This window comes from Myripristis murdjan, chromosome 13 (assembly GCF_902150065.1).
Source record: "Myripristis murdjan chromosome 13, fMyrMur1.1, whole genome shotgun sequence".
NCBI classification, from domain to species: domain Eukaryota; kingdom Metazoa; phylum Chordata; class Actinopteri; order Holocentriformes; family Holocentridae; genus Myripristis; species Myripristis murdjan.
In genome coordinates this window covers 29341553-29362356 of record NC_043992.1, presented here as the reverse complement: position 1 = coordinate 29362356, position 20804 = coordinate 29341553, and the positions used below count along the sequence as shown (strand labels likewise).

The window sequence follows — 20804 nt, the reverse complement described above, 5'->3', positions numbered from 1 at the left end:
TCTGACTCTCCTCCTTGGCTTCTATCGGTTTCACCCTACGTCTCTGTCATTCACATTTGCACACATATGCTCACACACAGACCCAGACTCCGACACACACACAAAAAGGAGCCACCATTTTAGTGCTGACAGGTGTTGAGAGGTGAGATATGCAGGAGAAGGAAATCTAGAGAGTTCCAGCTGTATGCAGCCAGCTCTGGGCCGCGTCCAGCCTCCAACAGCAGCAGGGTGACCCCCCCCCTCCACACACACACACACACACACCCCGCCCTTCCCTTCCCTTCCTTTCCACAGGATGGAGTGATCCGGCTCTGGACTTCACACCATTCACCTCTCCAGTGAGCTGGTCCATCTGGCATGGAGGGCAGGGGTGGCTGGGGGTGTGTGGGCTGGTGGGTGGGTGGGGGGAGTGGAGGTGGGTGGGGGTGGGGGTGGGGTTGGGAGGGGGTTCCCTTCCAAACAGACAGGAATGTGAGGTCAGAGAAGCTGTTGAGTTGTTTTGACCCCTGCATTCACGACATGAGGAATGACCTGCGGCCGAGCACGCTGACTGGCGCTGCGCTGGAAACCTCTCTTCCCTCCTCCCTCCCTCACCCCTTCTCTCTCTCTGGCTCACTGTTTCTCACTCGTTTCTCTCTCTAGGCTTCTCCCCATGTGATCGCTGAGATCAGGAACATGTGTGTGTGTGCCGTAGTTCGCGGGGGTTACAGTGAATTGATAAGGCGGTTCAGCGGATTTGGCGGTGAGGAAGTGTGGCGAGGGGAAGGTCAGCGAAGCTTAACTCCTCCTGTCCTACATTTTAACTTCACTTTCTAGTATAAGAGCTTTAAGTTTCCTCTTAGCTACAGTACCATATAGATTAATGTGGTTTGATCTGCCCTCTCCGTGGGACCTCTGACTTCCTTCTGTCTTGCCGAACATGCTGATCAGCTTACTTGTCAATACAATGGATAAACAGTGATGGACAGAGGCTTTGGCACTGCAAAAACGCAAAATCTTACCAAGATTATTTGTCTTATTACAAGTCAAAAATGTCTTATTTCTAGTCAAAATATCTCATTGGCAAAATTTGCCTGTGGAAAAAATGAAAATTCACTTGAAATAAGTGAAAATTAGCTAGAAAGAAGAAACAAATTTTGCCAATGAAACAAGCAAATTTTCACTTGTTTCAAGCAAATTTTCACTTGAAACAAGAAACAATTGTCTAAAAACAAGTTACTTCTGAGGTGATCATGTCTTATTTTAAGTGTAATGAGATATTTTGACTAGAAATAAGACATTTTTGACTTGAAATAAGACAAATAATCTTGGTACGATTTTGAGTTTTTGCAGTGGAGGAAATTACAAACATCTGAGTCTTCTTCACCGTTCCGGGCTTCGTTCACCCAGAGAATGCAAACACGGCAAGAAGGAGTGCACGGTTCATGCAACAGAAAAGCCATGTGACAGTTGTGCTGCTTGCTCTGTTTATTACAGGTATAATGTCTTGAGTCAAACATTTTACAGGCTGTTGTTTAAATGTTTTTCTTTTTTTTCCATTTAGAGAGAAAATGCAACACTGAAAAACAAAGTGAACACTTGCAAAGTCCCTGTTTGAAAGGCACTAAAGTCCCAGTTTTAGTATCATCCTTTTTTCCTTTTTTTTTTTTTTTTTTTTTGGAGACATGCACACACAGCTAGCAAAGACACCTGGTGGTACACAGTTCAATAGCTACAATACATAGAGCTTTGATTTGATTTATTAGTTAAGCTTATAAAGGCGACACCGCTTAACTCTGCTATCATGTGTTGTACACTGTAATATCTGCAATGATAGGGTGGACATTTGAAGTAACACAGACTGTTAATTCAATACACTGACCATATGTACAGATATAAAGCTACCATAACTTACTTTACCAAAGCATTCTTGTGGAAGGCAGGCGTCAGTTTGTTGTACGTTCTGTTGAGTGCAGGTATCTTAAATATTTTCAAGATTAAATACACCATATTGCTGCTATTTAAATACATAGTGTCTTTTAAGTTAGAATCGCCATTTAATGGAATTATGTTTAATGACAATACAACTATCACTTGGATTTTCTTCATGTATGCGAAAAAAGAAATGTACAAAAAAAAAAGTCTCTCTTTAAATAATAGTGATAGTAGTACATTCAAACAATAGCATAATAGTTCCTCAGTATTATTGTTGTGGTTTTAAATAGCTTGTGATGCAGGGGTGCTTGGCAGGGACAATCAGTGTGCTGTGCCTGTCTGGCAGTCTGTCACAAAAGCAAACAGGATTTAATATATCAGTATCTGCTGCTCATGATAAGAGATGCACCCTGCCCCTCGGTTCATAAACTGCAGATACAACATCGTCCCGCAAAGTTTAGATGCCAAACTGGTGTCATCATCATCATGTTTCTAAAAACTCATCGTTCTCAATCAGTCCATTCAAAGAGTCAGTATAGCTTAACCTACGCTGCCTACACGCACTTGACGTCCATTGTATGCAAGTGCACAAGGACTTAAACTGCACGTCTGAGATAGCTTTTGCCATTTTTTTTTCCTGTCCTCTGTGTGCATCAGTGAAATGCGTGCATGTCTGTCGGGGCTTCACTTGAGAATGAGATGAGTGGCGAAGCAAACACGAGTACATAGGCACCTTCTGAGTGTTAGAGCGCTGGTGTCTTGGAGGAGAACAAGTAAAGTGGCAGCTGGTGATCACTGAATGGGGAAAAATGAGTATTATATCCTGTGTAAACTCATTCCTGACAGTTTCAGTTACCATAACCTCAACCTTCATTTTCTCTGCCTTGTTTTCTTCTAGTTTCCTCTCTGGTGTGGCAGATTTTACATTCTCTCTCTGTTTTCCACCCTCTCTCTCTCTGTCCCACCATTTTTCCTGCTTCTGATCATGATGATGATGATTTTGCTGCGACATGCATTTCCCCTTTCCCCTCTTCCTCATTCATCCCTCATTTACTGCTACATTTGTCTTTACTGATGCCTAAGTCCGTCTGCAGGTCGCTGGGGTCTGTCTGGAGTCTGCCAAGCCCACTACCGGCAGCCGCAGCCCTCCACCACCATGTCCTGGTAGTTCTTCAGCACCACTCGGTCTTGAGGGTCCAGGTAAAGCAGGGCTATGGGGCTGAGGGAGGTAGGCACACAGGAGGCCCTGGGCACGGCTCCGTTCACAGAGTTTACCAGCGTTTGCACCATGGCGTGGCTCGATGAGTTCATGTGGTCGGCCAGAGGGAAGCGACACTCTCCCAGGCAGAAGAACGCATCGTAGCCACTGGGTGCAATGATCCACTTGTGCCAGCCCACGTCGTTGAAATCTACGTAGAGAGGGTGGCGGCGGCATCGGGCACGGGAGAGGCGTTTCAGTTTTGCAGCTCGCCCTCCGTTTCTTTTCACCCTCCCACGTTCACTCCAACCCACTCCTCCCCCATCACTGCCCCAGACTGGCCCTATATACCCTCTTTTTTTTACCCTCCCCCAGTCTTGGTCTCTACTGCGCCCCTTGCTACTGCTCCTTGCCCTGTCTTTAGTCCCTTTCCTCCCTCTCATCCTCTGGGCAGTGCCGGGGTTCCTCCTGCTGTGTGTGACCAGAGGCTCTCCTCGCCCGTCATGGCTGTAAGTCACCAAAAGGGGTCTGTCCTGGGCCCAGCTGTGCTCATCCTGCCCCAAGGACCTGCAAACCCTCAGGTGTCCCTCTTTGTGTTTCTCCCTTTCTCCCTCTTTGTCCACAGCAGAGGACAGGCCCTGGTCCTGGGGCGAGGTGGTGCTGTTTTCTGGGCTGACCTCCAAGAGGAAGCCTAAGCTGCCTCTCGCAGCAAGGGCCTTTTGCAGGAGCTCTGCACTGAGGCTAAAAGCTTCCCAGTAACCATTTGGTTTATTACTGTGGAGGCCAGTGGTGAGTAACCTTGTCTCTAGCAGGACAGGCTCCGAGTCCCCATGGTTCTCAGACAGGTACAGGCTGAGTCTGTGGGCCCCGGGGCTCAGGGAGGCCTTGTCACTGCGGAGGAGACGAAGTTCAGCGGAGACCACCTTCTCATCTTGAGGGATGGAAGACACATTGAAGGAGATGTGTACCCTCTTTTGATCGTCTACTGTGGGACTGCTTTCAAGGGGATCTGAGAGGAATAGGAAGACAGACGAGAGGACAAGGGAGTTTAATATGTTTCATTGGGTCAGACTTTACTTATGACACACATACAGCATGCACCTACTTTTGTACTGACATCTGTCTTGAATAACCTCAAAACACTTCCATTTTATCAGCCAGTGTCAGACGGTGGCCTAAAAATACTAGAAACTTTATCCTTCAATGTCAGCCATATCTAATGTTACAAAGAGTTCGATAAACTCTCAGGCATACACTCACACATTCTTTGGTACATGACTTCTAGATTGACATGTTTAGAGTTACGGCAACCCGTCTTATCAAAGAGAAGATAGGTGGATCCGACTTAGGCTGTTAAAGGGTGAGTCACAACAGACGTCTGCCAGTGTCATAAATTTGATCTCTAAATGGCACCCACGCCTAATAAAATAAATAAATAAATAAACAAACAGAGTGTGCAGAACAGCTTCCCTGGAACAGAGGCAGTTCAAAGTACTTTGGGCAGTCTGTCACGGCTCAAGCTCAGAGAGATGCGGAATGAAAGAGACAGGCTCCCAACTAGGGATGCTAACTGGTGGCCGTTTGACCGGTTGTTGACCGTTTGAACTTTAACCGAATAATCTTGTCGGTTAAAAACCCTTTAAGCCCGAACTAGAGTGCCTGTAGAGAGAGGGTCTCCTTACGCCGCCATTGCTGTGAAAAAACGGAACCGTTGGAGTGAACGGAGTTGTCTCTCTACAGGCACTCTAGTCCGAACGTGTCGTCGCCGACACAAATGCGCATGTCAGATTGTAAATACTGTAACTACCGTAAGGTTTTATCGATCGAAAAATTCCAACTGTTCCTGAAGGCGGAGAAGTTGCTCTTGCGCTTACATACAGTTTAATACGGTAAACATGGCAACGGGACGCTCTGCCGGGTTTCGATGACGTCATTACGCACAGAGCTCAGCTCGGTAGAGAAACCATAGATATCGATAATAATTATATTATAGTATATTATAATTATATTATAGATATTATAGATATCTGCGGGAGAAACGAGCCAAGCTTATGTTTGTCGCGGACGTAGTGGTGCTAGCGCTGCTAGCTTCTATTTGTTGCGGTTATTCTTTTATGGTTTACAGACAGTAAAATAATATTCTCGGTTAACCGAAATAAACCGATTAATGAGGCCCGGTGGTCGACCAAGAAAATTTTCCATTTTCGCCATCCCTACTCCCAACACAACATGAGGACCGGCCAGCGACCCTACCGGTGTGGTGGAAGCTGCGTACGGTGTTGGCCCTCTGGACGTGCTGGCTGGGGAAGCTGAAGAAGGGGTCCTCCACTAGATGGTACTGCTGCTGGTGGAAGCGGTACAAGTCCAGGAGGTACCGAGGAACCGGCACCCCGGGATGAGGGTCAGGCTGGGACTGCAGGCCCAGCCGGCTCAGGAGAAGGCTCTGGATGGTCTGAGCCAGACTGGGCTCAAGGATGGAGCCAGGTGGTGAAGGGGACAGGGAGGACGGTGAGGGGGAAACCCTGCCATCGTCGATCTCACTGGTGTCTCCGCCCTGGCGACCAGAAGAGGCTTGAGGTAGCAGCAGGACCATGAGGAGCAGGAGGTTAGCAGGGAGCATGGTGGACCTGAGGATGAGAGTGGGACAGGTGTGGTGGAGAGAGGGGGAGGAGAAAATAAGACAAGAGAGAGGGGAAAAAACAGAGAAAATGGTCTCAACATTGAGGGAAAACCTTTACATTTGAGTGAGGGCTGTCCTTTTGCATACACAGGACACAAAGAGCCTTGCACAGGACAATTTATGTGTTTGTGCATTAGATCTGTTTTATATAGGAACCATATAAATTATATTTGACATTATGACATAATATACAATATTGGCTGAGAAATCTGCAAAACAGATATTTCCTATGAGATGATCTTGGACTCCATGTGTATATCATGGTTATGTCCTCTCCTTCCTGTACACACTAGTTTCTCATTAGTGTTTAGCCTTCATGTAGCATATGTTCAAGAAATTTACTGTCTACATATCCATATGAAGTTGTTTGCTTGTTACACATGGCTGTCGGAGCAGTGCTACTTTGTTTTCCCTTCGCTAATTTATGGGCAGGCTACTTACTCCCAAGACCCATATATCTCCTAGGACACCCAAACACGAAAGGGCAGGGGTAATTAAGCAGTCTGTGGCTATCTGTAACTTCATCATGCTGTGTGTGTGTGTGTGTGTGTGTGTGTGTGTGTGTGTGTGTCAAATATAGCAAGAAAGAAAAGGCAAAAAAAGAAAAGAAAAAAGTGATACTTTGATTTAAGCCTGTAGTGCTTTATGTGGAAAATAAAGTCAGATAACTACCCACTTTGCTTCCGACCTTCTCCCCTCTCCCCCTTTTCCAAACACTAGAAAATATAAGTAATTAAACAGTCAATAGCTTTTTATAACTTTGCCTATATGGGAGAGGAGAGAGTTGAAAAACAGTGAGATCCTGGGATTTAGTTTTTTATAGTGCTATGTGTGAAAACCATCTGGTATTAAACTGAAGTGTGCTGACTCTGTGGAGACGCTGTTACACTGATGGATAACTAGACTCTCTGCTACTGTACATCTCCCCTCTCTGCCACATAGAGTCCAACACCAGCCCCTTTCACTCAATTAAGACTTTCAAATTAATAAAATAGAACTGTTTACAAACATGTTTTACTTTTATTAATTAATTTATTTTGGTTAGGCCGACAGGTGAAATTCTCCACGCTCGTGCATGGAGCCCTTTTGATGTTGCTGGTTGACGGGGTTGAAAGGGACGAGCCCCTTTCAGCTGAGTGTGAGTCAAACAGGAGGTCAGCTGATCTCCCCCCCTGTGCGGGAACAGGCCCGCAGACAGGGGTCACACCTCTGTCCTACAGCTGCTGCTAATAACTGGGCCGCTGATTAGACACTAGCAAGCCAGCGGCTGCCTTGCCCTGTGGAGGCAGAGGTGACACGCGAGAGGTCACAAGGGGGAGGGTCTAAAACCAGCCGGCGCAGAGGACCAATCAGAATCAAGACATCCACGGCCTCAACGGCAGGAAAGGAATAGAACAGAATAGAATAGCATAGAATGGAATGGAACACAATGGTAGAGGGCAGAATAGTACAGAATAGAACAGAATAGAATAGAATAGAATGAAACCAAATGAAACCAAATAAAACCAAAAAGAATAGAATAGAATAGAATTTTACAGAATAGAAGGATAGAATAGAATTGAATAGCATAGAATGGAACAGAACAGAACAGAGCACAATAGAATAGAACAGAACAGAATAGAGTAAAATAGAATAGAATAGAATGAAACCAAATGAAACCAAATAAAACCAAAAAGAATAGAATACAATAGAATTTCACAGAATAGAAGGATAGAATAGAATTGAATAGCAAGAATGGAATGGAACAGAACAGAATAGAATAGAATAGAATAGAATAGAATAGAATAGAATAGAATAGAATAGAACTGAACTGAACAAGGGGAATAGAACAGAATGAGACAGAATAAACCAAACTGAATGGAACAAAACAGAATGAAGTACAACAGAACAGAGTAAATGGTAACAGAATAGGATGAAACCAAATGAAACTGAATAAAACCATATAGAATAGAATAGAATAGAATAGAATAGAATAGAATAGAATAGAACTGAACAAGGGGAATAGAACAGAATGAGACAGAATAAACCAAACTGAATGGAACAAAACAGAATGAAGTACAACAGAACAGACTAAATGGTAATAGAATAGGATGAAACCAAATGAAACTGAATGAAACTGAATAAAACCATATAGAATAGAATAGAATAGAATAGAATAGAATAGACTAGAATAATCCGGGCAGTATGGGCCTGGCTGACCACAGAAGTAAAAATCATTTTCACTGTTAATGGGAAAGCGCAGCTCTCTTGCTGTCTGTCACTGGGTCAGAAGAAGCCCTCTCAGCCTGCACTTGTCTCTCTCTTTCCGTCTCTCTCCTTCTCCAGGCTCGTTCATATCTCATCTCTTCCCTCCTCGATATCCTTATCTCATCTGCTTAAGGGACCGGGAATCGATTAGGCCCTCCACAGGCAGATAACAGAGCTGTTTATGGCTGAGCGAACACATAATGACACTGTAATGACTGCTAATCTTACCACAGTGTCAGAAACGGGTTTAAGAGGAGGTCACAGGAGTTAAGGTGTGTTGTGTGTGTGTGTGTGTGTGTGTGTGTGTGTTTGCATGTGTGCGTGTCTGTACGCAATTGTGCGCATTAGTGTATACGTGCGCCGCTCACAGTGTGTGCAGTTCAAAGTGTAAGCCTGGGAAAATAAGGCATCCCGAGCGTGGGATTGTTGTCAGCGATCCAGTGCTCTCTCCCAGCCCCACCCAGAGCTGTTTCACCTGAGGCCACGCTGCAGAGGACAATTACAGATTAGACGCCGTGCTGGACCGCCTCACCCACAGTGCAGAGGCTTGTAAAGCAGATTAAGGACAACAACACCACCTCTCTCCTGTACTTTCCTCACCTACAAAAGTCACCCACCCAGGTGAATATGGGGTTCAAAGGTTCATTCGTCAGCAGGGCGTGTTCCAATTGATGTCTGTGAGCGTGTGAGGGAGAGACGGAGAGAAAAGGTTACGAGAAGAGGCTGTCCCGGCCCGCGTGAGCTTTGACACACATAACTCTTTCTCCCGGGGTGTCCGTGTCATGGAGGGCTCTGCCTAATTCACACCGTGCAGAGGAGGTCCAGGTCTAATTTAGCAGCTTTATGTGTCGTGTGTCACCCACCGTGATGCCTACTCATCCTCCTCTGTCTGAAAGGCAGTCATTCTTGTGATTACTACCCCCCCCTGCCTGTTTTCTCTGTCTGCCTCTGCCTCGCTGCACCATCGGTCCTCTTTTGAGTCTCCTCCCCCCCTCGCTCCTGCTGTCTGGCCTGAATCTGGGGGAGGAGAGCGGTGTGATGGCTGGGTGAAGGATGAGGTGAGAGGAGGGTTTAAGGGTTAGAGTTCCTCAAGAAGTCAAGTGGTGTCGTGTGTGTGTGTGTGTGTGTAAATCTGTTTGTTTGCTGTGTGTATACTTCCTGAATGTCAGATCAGACTTAACCCGGGCACGGACAGCAGCGTGACCCCGCCACGAGGCGGACGAGAGCGCGGTCCGTGGCGTCGTCGTCTGATTAAAACATCCGGAAGTCTCTCTCCACCTCTTGTTTTGTCTTTGTCTCTCTCTCTCTCTCTCGTTTGCCCCGTGTCTGTTCGCTGCACTCCAAACCGCCTTCCCCCGCTGTTTACCTTGAACTTTGTCCTTTCATTTTCATCCTCTTTGCTATCTGTTTTGTATATAAGCACTTCCCTCCCCCTCTCTTTTTTCCCTTTACCCATCTTCCTTTCTCTCAATTCATCATCGCATTTTCTTCCCCCACATCTCCTCTCCCTCTTGAGTCCCCTTGTTAAAAATATCTGTTTTCGTGCTTCTTTGTATCACCTTTTTTGTCCCGCTATCTCGCTCTCCCTCTCCCCCCTCTGCCATTAATGTTGGTCTTTTTTTCCTAGGCCTTAAATGAATGGTGTTTTTGCGGAAGAGTGCGGCCGAGCGTTGCCGGGCCAGAGGGCCGAGTGTCACCGCAGCCGGCTGATTTATCCACGGCTGCTGTCTTCGTGTTACGCCTGGTCCCTCCACTTTCCCTTCCTGTTGTTCTTCCCGTGTTTCTTTTCCCAGATTCCTCCTCTCACTCTCCCTGATTTCTCTCCCCCTCCTCTCCTCTATTTTTTTTTTTTTTTTGCATGCCACTCTCTTATTCTTTAGAACATGATATGTGCGGCGGTACGTGCCACAGTGTTCGTTTTGTTCTCTGAAAGTGCTCAAGCACTCAAAAATATCTGATGTCACACAGCCTCACCGGCCTGAATGTGTTAACAATGTACACACACACACACACACACCTGAGAATAATACCTCTATGGATATGTATACTTGCTAATGCTCTTTTTCCATCAGGTGAGCATATAGACCATATTCTTTATAATCAGCGATAGAGTTATGACTTTATGTTTCATATATTATATTGCCCATGTTTAACTTACTTATTAATGTATGGCTTTGACCCATGGAAGGGGAGTTAGGGGTGAAAAATGTCCCAAACATGTCAGAGTGGAGCGGCAGTTCTGCTTTCCGAGGCGTGACACATGAAATCATTACAGCTTTATTCCAGGTAGGCTGCTGTGTAGTTTTATTTGACTGTTATTAGAACAGCGCTCTAATTCATCCCAGCTGGACCGATTAGCCGACTAATGACCCAGACATCAAATGTCTGTCTCTTATTCACACACACTCACACACACACACACACACACACACACACACACGTGTCTGCATGGTTTCAACACTCCACATGCATGCTAACTGCTGGGCTGAGTGGGTGCTAACAACTGACAAGTACGCAAGAACATGCACCATAGTGTGTGTGTGTATGTGTGTGTGTGTGTGTGTCTGTGTAAGGGGTGTAAATATGTAAGAGCACTGGGAAATAGATTAAGTCCATTTGGAGTACAGCATGCAAGCACATATACGCACATACACACATATATGTAAATTTGCTCGTGCACCCTCATGAGCACACTTGCTCACAACACACACACACACACACACACACTGAGGAGCGGGCGACCATGCAGAGGGGTTAGCTGACGGCAGTTTTCCCCAAGGGGGAGTGGAGTAGATCACACACTTCCAGTGGGGAACCACAAAATGACTACAGCATGAATGAACAGACATTACACTGTCCACACACACACAACACACACACACACACACAAGCACACACGCATTCACATACAGTGTTAAGATTTTGCTTTAGTTTTTATTTGTGAGCCTAACTTTAGTATCAATGGGTCACTTATTTTTTTCCCTACAGTTTCTTTCAACCAAAGAAGGGATTCACTGTCTCATTCACATTTCCCTCTCTCTCTCTCTCTCTCTCTCTCTCTCTCTCTCTCTCTCTCACTCACTCTCTCTCTGTCTCGCCTCCCACTATCTCTCCCCTTCTTTCCAACGTGTCAGCCTAAGTCTGCGATGCCAGGGGGTCTTAGAGTCAGATGTGTATTGCGGTTAAACGGGAGGCCTTGCCGAGGCAAAACATCGCAAAGGCATCGGTGGAAATATTGACACATGTAACCTGTGACTATACCGGCAGCTCAGAGACTTCTAATGCGTCTGTCTGCCTGTCTGACAGCCTTAAACCAATGTGAAATACAGAAAAAACACACACATGGTTCTGCTTTTCACATTAAAGCCGCTGAGCTTTAACACTGAGGACCAATTCATGTGTTGCACAGAGGTAAGTTACGTTATGCTCTTTGAACTCATAATGGGCGCATTATTCTTGGACTAGTTGCTTACAAGACTTTCTGATTGAGCAACACAGTGTGCCGGCAGTGTATGTATGCATTATGCATGTGCGTGTGTGTGTGTGTGTGTGTGTGTGTGTGTGTGTGTGTAAATGTGCACATTTTCCCCCAGGGTGACTAATGGTTTCAGCAGTGCAGTTCCTGTGGCCTGTGGCTTTGACAGAAGTGTGCATTTGTGTGCAAAGTGTGTGTGTGTGTGTGTGCAAGAGAGGGAGAAAGACAGTGTGTGCAGGAGTTAGTCGTACTCACGTCCAGGTGTGGTGGGATGTATGCAGAGTCCATGGTTTATCCTTGAGCTCCAGTGTTATGATCCCTCGTCTCTCACTCCCGCTCCTTTGGACAGAATGGACAAAGTGGACTCTTTAACTTTCTCTCTGTAATTTCTCTCGGACAGTTTTTCGTCCTATCTCTCTCAGGGCAGCCAATCTCTTCTGTGTCTCCTATGTAAACAGACTGTGGGTAATGCTGTTCTCTCCATGTCTTTGCCCTGAGCTGCTCTCTCTCTCCCTCTCTCTCTCCTCCCTTGCTTTAACTTCTCATCCTGTTGTCAGTGTCAGATAAGCACCCTCTTAAAAAACATCCACTGGCTTGCCCCTGCCTGCCTGACCCCTGTTGGTAGGCAACTCCCTTTTTCTGTCGCCTACACTTCCACCTCTGCTTCAGTAAAGCGCACTGGCACCGCCGCTGTGTATGGGAGCTGCAGGAGGAAAGTGAGACAGGAGTTTTGTCCGCCTGTCTATCTGTAAGTAGAACCGGCAATAACTCCCCCCTTGTCCCTAAGCTTCCTTAGTGTGTGTCTCTCCCTTCCTCTCCACTCGCTGTTCCTCCCTTTTGTATCTCCTCCCCTTTTCCTCTCTCTCTCTCTCTCTCTCTCTCTCTCTCACACACACACACACACACACACACTCGTTTTTTTTTTTTTTTTTTTTTTTTTAAATATTTGCTGTACTATAGAAAGTGTCCAGCTGGTAAACTCAGTCTAACTCTAATTGACTTTCCTGGCCACTTAGATCCTCCCTAATAGTGATGTCACTAAGACCACCTCCAGTACATTGAGAGGCTTTTATCTCTTTCTCTTGTACACACACACAAACACACACATACACACAAACAAACTGTTCCAGATAACCTTAAGGTCAGCACGCAGCAGCAGACTGATTATTTTCCACTGTTGCTTCCACAGACTCACCTGCTGGTTTTCGTTGGCACCATTTTACTTATCAGCCAACAATCACTCCCTCATTATAAATACATGGGCCCATGACACTGAATAAGAGCAAACAGATTCTGTTACAAGACAAAGGTATGAATGGATGACTCATAACGACTGCCGTGAAGTCAGCACAGATGAGTTTTGTGATTGGATGGAAGTAGACATGGAGGAGAAAAAAAAAAAAAAAGACAGCCTGTACTTCTCCACTACGTGTTGAAGCAAGGTGCATCCGTCCTTCCAGCAGCGGGCGGGTAGCTGGTGAATTTGTATTCATGGGGCGGACCCATGAGGAAACGTCTCTTTAGGATGCATCGTCTCACATATTAGATCTCATCTGGAGAATCACTTGCCCCCCCCTCCCCGCTCCCTCCTTTCCTCTCCTCTCCTCTCCTCTCCTCTCCCCTCCTTTACTTTCCTCTCCTCTCCTCTACTCTCCTTTACTTTCCTCTCCTCTCCTCCACTCCTCCTCTCTGTCCCCTCCACTTTGCTCTCCTCGTCCACTCTCCTCCACATGAATATGTCTGCGCAGGCACAAACACTCATGATTCAGGGTCCCAGCCCGGAGAAGATTCACACACACACACACACACACACACGCACACACACAAAACTGTCTCTCACATGCTCTTCTAGAAAGGGTTTATCGTGGTCATCCTGCAGTGGTGTCATTGCCTTTCCAGGAGTTTACTGTAATTAATGTGAGAAAAGTGTTTAATTGTCTATTTACATTGACATTCACTGATTCACACACACTCCTCTGCCGTCAGCAGCTTGACCCCATGCCACATTATAAATATCCAAGGTACACCATATATTACAGTTACATGAATGGACCTGCTGGGTGTAGTGAAAACGTCAGCAAGTGTCCGATATCAGGACACTTCAGGAGTGTTGCTCTGTTGCTGAGCCTGACCTTTGACCTCCAAATGGAGGGGGTCAGGTAAAGAGATTTTCACTCTAGGGATGTCATATTAATTATTCAGTGTGGGCACTGGAATCTTTGAGCTTTACCAGCCATTACTTTACTTAATGTTGTGTATCAGGCCCCAGACTCCTCGCCAAGGTCATCTCCTTGTCCTTGGTCAGGGCAGGAACCGGAGCTTATCCTGCTGTTTTTTTTTTTTTTTCACTGGAAATCACACTGGGAATGACTTGCCAGCCAAACTGAAAATGTAACATTTGTGGAAAAAGGCCTGCTAACATTCGGCTCCAGGCACCATAAACCAGCCGTAGCCCTGGCTGTAGTGAGTCAGTAAATGAGCAGTAATTCCAGCCTCCAGGTTTCCCATCCTCTGGAAAAGCCGTCGGCTGCCTGTCCCGCTGGCTTCCGACGGGGGTGGAGGAACTTTTAAAGTAATACCTCACCGCCCTCTTAACAAGCCATCCATCCGTCTTGCATCCGAGTCTTCCCACCTCCATATCTCTCCATCCCTCCATGGACATGAGCGAGTGGAGTTCATCAGGAGCAGAGGCTATATTCCAGGATTCCTCTTGACTCTACGACTTCTTTCCCTCTCTCCCTCTTCCAGGTCTCTCTAATGCTCACACAGTGGACACTATTCATTTATCAACACCACCATCAACAGCTGGCATTAGCTACTGGTCACCACTCAGCACCAACATGGTTGTGTTCACCTCCTGTAGGAGCATCCTGGTGAGGGAGAAAAGAAAGAAATGAGAAGATGAAAAAGTCAGAAACAGATAAAAAATTTGTTTGGGCTCTATTTCCAAACCATTAACACTGTTATTCCTGATAGATTGTGAGGGCCGGCAAACTGGCTCAGCTGTCAGCATCTTCGCTTTACAGCAAGAAGGTCCAGGGTTTAGATCTCAGCCTCTTATATGTGCAGTTTGCCTGCTGTCCTTGTGTTTGCTCTAGTTTCCTCCTACAGCCCAAACACATGAAGGTCAGGTGAACTGGAGACTCAAAGTTTGCCCATAGGTGTGAATGTTTGTCCGTGTGTGTGCGTTCACCCTGTCATGGACAGGCAAACTGTTCCCTACCTTCTGCCCAATGCATGCTGGGATAAGCTCCAGCCGCTTTGTGACCCTGATTATAAGCAGGTATGGAAAATGAATGAATGAATGTGAAAACGTGAGATGCACGGAGCTCATCAAGCTGTATGGTGGAAGGAGAGCAGTAAACCTGGATAGATAATGTAACTGGGCCTCATAATAATAGCAGCAACAGCTCTAACACACACACACACACACACACACACACACATGTAGATCCACACAAATGTGATAATGCAGGAATTTATGAGACACTATCCCTGCGATAAATGACCAAACATCCAAACCCAGCACCTTATCTGTACCCAGCTAAACACCTGCTGGCTCAGGTAACCCTGTCATTATGGTCTGTTTCAACACTCGGTGATAGTAATAAAACTGTTTTCAAGTCTTCAATCATAAAATTGTCATAGGAACTGCTGTATTGTTTTCTTCTAAGAAAAACCTAACACTTTTGTGATAGATTGCATGGCAGCAGGTAACTTTAACCTGATAAATGCAATACTCCATCTGGAGCTTTTTTTTTGTTTGTTTGTAGACTCAGTTCAGATTTTTTGCACTGCATTGTGCAGCGGTGCTTGAAATAATCATTTGTGACATTTTCATATCAATAAATGTCTATTTTGCTGCTCTCAGTTCCCAACTGATGTAACATAATAGTGAACGTATATGCAGTTCATGAAAATTTTTTATACATGCTGTGTTTGCTGTGCTAATGCAGCAGGTATCAGGTTAGGTTTTCCAGGGAGGTATCCTCCAGCGCAAAGAGAGTGATGCATTTTACTTTTCCAGAGGCAGCAACCGAGTTTTGTTTGAAATAAACAGAAGATTCACCGGGATGTCAGCATGAGCAGCGACTGCCACCGAGCCAGAAAACCAGAAACCAGAAACTCAAACTTTGTCAACACAAAGTCCAAGGAATATAAAAACAAACAATAATAATAATAATAATAATAATAAAATAATAATTGCTTAAGCTAAAAGTTGATGTCTGTATTTATTTATTTATTTATTTTTTAATTTGGACTGAGATGTTTTGTCAATGTTTATTAGCCCAGTCTACAAGGACTAACAACATCATGGGTTGTATATTTGCAGTAAATATGCATTAATAATACAACAAAACAGCTTTTCATTGTTTTGTTTTTTTTGTTTGTTTGTTTTTTAAAAAAAAACATGTTTAATGCATTTATGTAGTTCATGTATTCCTCTCTCCAAAGACATTGCTGCTCTTAGGGCAAAAGCTTAATTTGTGTCATTTGCATTTTCTGCAGTTGATTTAGTAGATTAATTGCATTTTAAAGCTACATTAAGCAATATTACATACAATTTAGATTCTTATAACATGTTCAAAATGGTGCTCAAACAGGTCGGATGACGAGTCTGCAGTGACCTTCAATCCCTTACTGTATTTTGTACTGGATGCACAAAGTCCCCAGTTATTGTTTGATCAACTGCTTGACCAAACTTAAGCAAATTATTTGATAAGACACCTCATGCAGAACAAACACAGTTCTGTCAATAGCGCTCCAGCTTGATCCATAATCAGCTTGATCCATGTCATTTTATTGTCTCAAACTACAGGAAAGCCACAGAGAGGCAGCATGAGCTCGGCTGACTCTGAACCTCAAAATTCACGACTCACGACCTCGCCACATCCCGTTTTCAAAAAGCTTCAGAATAGAGTAGAATAGATTTGAAACAACGCCATTGATCCCACAAGGGGCAAATCGTATGTAACTTCCTCATCCCACAAGATACAAACACAAACAACAACAGTAACCAGATACGACGTCTTCCTCTGGTCGGTGGTTTCCTCTGCCCTCATCCTGCCGTCTCCTAAAAATGACATCATCATACAACTAAACTGCATTCTCGATCATGTTTCGAGGGGGACGTGTTTTTGTTGTGGATTATTTTTGTTTGTAACGTATCACAAAAACATGTGTAAACCCTTTGTTTCACAGCGGTGCTTGGTGATGGGTCGAGAGGTGGATGGGTCAGCAGGTGACCCCAACCCAGGACGCATTTCCGCATTTCAGGCCGCATTTCCAGTGATTGATTTTTTTGCAAACATTACATTACCATAATCAAGTGTTTTTAACCTTTCCTTAACAGTAACCAAGTACTTGACATGTTACACAAGATGTTTGGATTAGAAACATATTTGTGGTATGCCAGGAAGAAAACTAAATCCCTGACAAAGTCTGTTTACCCCTAAATGTAATTAAGAAGCGCTGGTCAGCTGTACAGAAACATAATTTTTAGCTGCAGTGGGATAGTTTGATATTTGTGGCTGTGTAATTTTAGACAGAATACATGGAGACACTGTGGGAATATGTCTCCCACTCACTGGTGCAATTTTTAATGGCAATGTTTTCATTTTTATGGCCACACAATGGCAAACAAAAACCCATGATCATGCACAAATTCCATGGTGTTGCTTTCCCGACATCATCAACGTCATCGGCCATGCACATGACCATCAGTTGTTATGTGACGCAGATGTGACATTTACAAGGTTTTAGGGCAATAAACAATGCAATCAGTGAGTTGTGTAGGAAATGTTGAAAAAAAAAAAAAAAAAGCATTAAGAAGCTTGTGTTTTGATTTAAAATTTTGATTTCACTAAAAGTATCAGTGATTTCATACAGGCAAGACGCCCAAAGCGAATTGTATTTTATTTTGATTTAACCAGTTAATACTCCAAGGGCATTTCCAATTCAGTCTTAGTGCATCTATGTCCTACGAAAAACTTAATTCAAGGTGCACTGTATTTCCTAGGCAATCTGTCAGGAAAAACACATGCAAAAGACAAAGTGAGTAAACGTGTGCACAAACAAAGGTGCACCCAGATCCTCACTCAGTTCTGAACAGGAGCAGCCCTGCAGGTCACTCCACATAAGATCCAGTTAGCTTTATGTCGTCTGAGTTGGGTATAGAAACATAACCTGGTTAATACATAACATTTTGAATTATTTGGCCGTGGGAATGCCTTTGTTTTATTTCATTCAGTTTGTTAAATGTATCAGAAATGATGAGGAAGCTGACCTGAATGCTTTGCTGGTGTGTTCGTTCATATGAATAATAACATGGAGGTTGTGGCAGCATTTGGGCTTTTATTGAAATTATTGGGATCATCTGACGTCTCATTCCTCTCTCAGTAACCCACCTATCGAATGAAAGCATGGAAACCTGATGAGGCAAACCACTTCAAACCATGCAAATGTCCTATCTGCACTGTTGCTACACACGCTAATGGCAAAAAACTGCACATCACCCAGAAAACAGCAGTGAGACAATTAGTGATGAGTTTTGAACTACCGTGCTCATAAACATCAACATAAAGTAAAATGTTGTTTAGAAAAGTTATGAAAAACAATGTGGCCTAATGACTGCTTCGTCCTTTCCCCAAATTAAATTTTCCTCAGAATGGTGAGTCACACAACAGAGTGAGTCATGGGAAAAAAAAAGTCCCACGTCTCTAAAATCAGCAGAGATAGATGCTCAGACACTGAACATGATCGATGCACTGTCCAGCTCTCCGGTAAAGGCCTGGATTGATAAATATAAATGAGTGCGACGGTCATTTTTGTGATGAACGTACATCTCACTCCACTCTGCTGTGTACATGCACTACAGTGACACTGTTTTTTTTCTCTTTACAAACTTTGAAATAGAAGTTAATGAATATCACAATGCATTTCCAGTGTTACCTGTGGGTCCTGTGCCCTTTAGACCTAAATACAGTTGTAGCTCCTCATTTTAGGGCTTTGGTTATGATTGTTCATGAGCGTGATAACTAGTAGTACAACATCTTGCTTGAAACAGGAAGCTGCAATCAAGCTCTAGTTTCTATGCTAATGAGCCAGGCTGTGTGTGTGTGTGTGTGTGTGTGTGGATGGGACTGGGACTTGACAGATGCTGGCTGATGTGCAGTGATAAACTGCAGCTGAAAATACATGCATGTCCTTGGCCTGTTTTTTTTAAGATAATAAGATCAGATCATTTAATAATACTCAGCAGGCGGATTACAAGCAGAACAATACGCTTGAAAAAAAGTTTTCGGACACCCTTAAAATTTTACACAATCTCTCAAATATTATCATGAAATATTTGTGGAAAAATCTTTTTTGTGTTTCAAAAGGTGTGGCTGCATTAGACAGATACAAACAAATACAATTTTTTTTTTAATTCAGTTTATTGTTTACAAGAAAACCTAACAAAACTAAATTCTTGACAGTTTAATCTTTATCTTCCTGCATTAGGTTCCTTGTTTTAGCCATTTTTGTGTCTGAAGAACTTTCAAATGTGCTGGCTTTATATAGACACCAAGCTTGGCAACAAAAAATGTGTCTTTTAATAAAAAGAACGACCTTCATCACTGGTACCAAAATGACCCAATACTCAAAATTTCTTATGTATTTTTATGGAACCAATCAATTTTAAGTTTTTAATGGCTTTTTTAGGATTTGTTTAGTATTTCGGCTGAGACTGTACTAAAAGAAATTGCACTTGAAGACCTAAGAGTGATTTGTTAATGCAATATTTCACAAATGCATGGGGTGTCCGAAAACTTTTTTCCACCACTGTATGTGTGCTGGCGTCCAAAATCAAAGAGGAGCAATGATGAAATGTTTACAATATTTTAGCGAGGCCTCTCGAGCTCTCACCAATCACCTGACTGTTACCTGACCTTTATTGCCTCAGTGGTAGGAGCTGGTAGGAGAGGCCATGCCACAGAAACAGAGTAGTTACATGAATTGGCAAGCTAAAGCGCCGAAAAGAGTGTTGATAATGAACCCCAAGCAAAGGTGTTGTTCTGGGCGTCTTTCAAAACATATTTTTAGCTTTAGGTCGCTGCTCAAAATCATTTTGTTTGCTGGGCCGGGACGTTTGTTCTTGTTCTTTGTTCTTGTTCTTGTTCTTTGTTCTTGTTCGTTCTGGAGAGCAATGCTCCTGGTGAAGCGCCGTTCACACTACAGGGAAGAAGCCGACAGGTCAAACTGATGGATCTATTACTCGTATATGGAGAAACAAAATACTGCCGTGTGGGTCAGAACTGGAACCATCACTTTAACAGGAATTTCAAAGAAAAGTTCAAGTGTTAAACAAAAACACCGGTATCACTGTTTAGCTTCCTTCTCTCTAAGTGATTTATCATTGTGGCACGGAGGTCACTGAACACTTCTTTGAAACATTTCAGGGAATATTTTCCAGAATGAGTCACAGGTACATGCAGACACCGTGGGATTAATGTCGATGCAAATTCACTGAGCAAAAATGATGTGCCACCACTGCAGGTTCAAATTATATGCCAACACCATGCTCTCAAGCTATCAAGCCAGTGTCAGCTTTACACAGGAGTGCGGTTAGATTTAGGCACCAACACTACTTGGTTAAGGTTAGGGAAAGGTCCTGGTTGATGTTAGCAAGCATAAACAATACACAAACAGTGGCATCGCCTTAAAGTGGATTCGAATTTTTAAATTGTTTTTTCTTTTTTTTTCTCTTCCCTTGTGGATTTTCGCTTGTTGTTTGTTCCGTATCACTTTGTACCAGGATTTAGGAAGATATAAAGATGGTGGTAGCTTTCACCGGTGTCTGCTGGTACTCTACTCATTTACTTATTTGTTTGCTTATTCATTGTTGTTGTTGTTGTTGTTATGGTTGTTTTTTCCTCTTGCTTTACCCCAGTAATTTTATTTATTTATTTTTATTTCATTTTATTTATTTTCTTTTTTTTCTTTTTTTTCTTTTGTTTTGTTTTACCTTTGGGCTGTTGTTGTTGCTGTTGCTTTTTTTTTGTTGGTGTGTTTTTTATTTATTTATTTATTTTTTTTCTTTATTTTTTCTTTCTTTATTTTTTTTTTTTTTTGTTTTGATTTCTTTCTGTTTACACTTTCTGCTTTTGTTGTCTATCTGTACGCTTGAGTAAGGTCACTTACTTCCCATACATTCTTTTGCAAAGTTCTAGGGAAATAGAAGATTTTTGTCGAGTTGTAATGAAATGTATGGTGAAGATGGATGTTTGTTTCAATTTGATATTATTATT

General features: G+C 43.6%; 1 protein-coding gene across 1 annotated transcript; it reads right to left on the bottom strand.

The window, feature by feature from the left end:
* Positions 1 to 1449: 1449 nt before the first annotated feature.
* bmp16 (bone morphogenetic protein 16) lies at positions 1450 to 12335 on the bottom strand. Its single transcript, XM_030067854.1, has 3 exons — positions 11770 to 12335; positions 5366 to 5739; positions 1450 to 4121 (listed from the first exon to the last, which is right to left on the bottom strand). Exons 2-3 carry the CDS (start codon positions 5730 to 5732, stop codon positions 3043 to 3045), a joined length of 1446 nt encoding a protein of 481 aa, XP_029923714.1. The 5' UTR covers positions 5733 to 5739; positions 11770 to 12335; the 3' UTR covers positions 1450 to 3042.
* Between the last annotated feature and the right edge of the window lie 8469 nt (positions 12336 to 20804).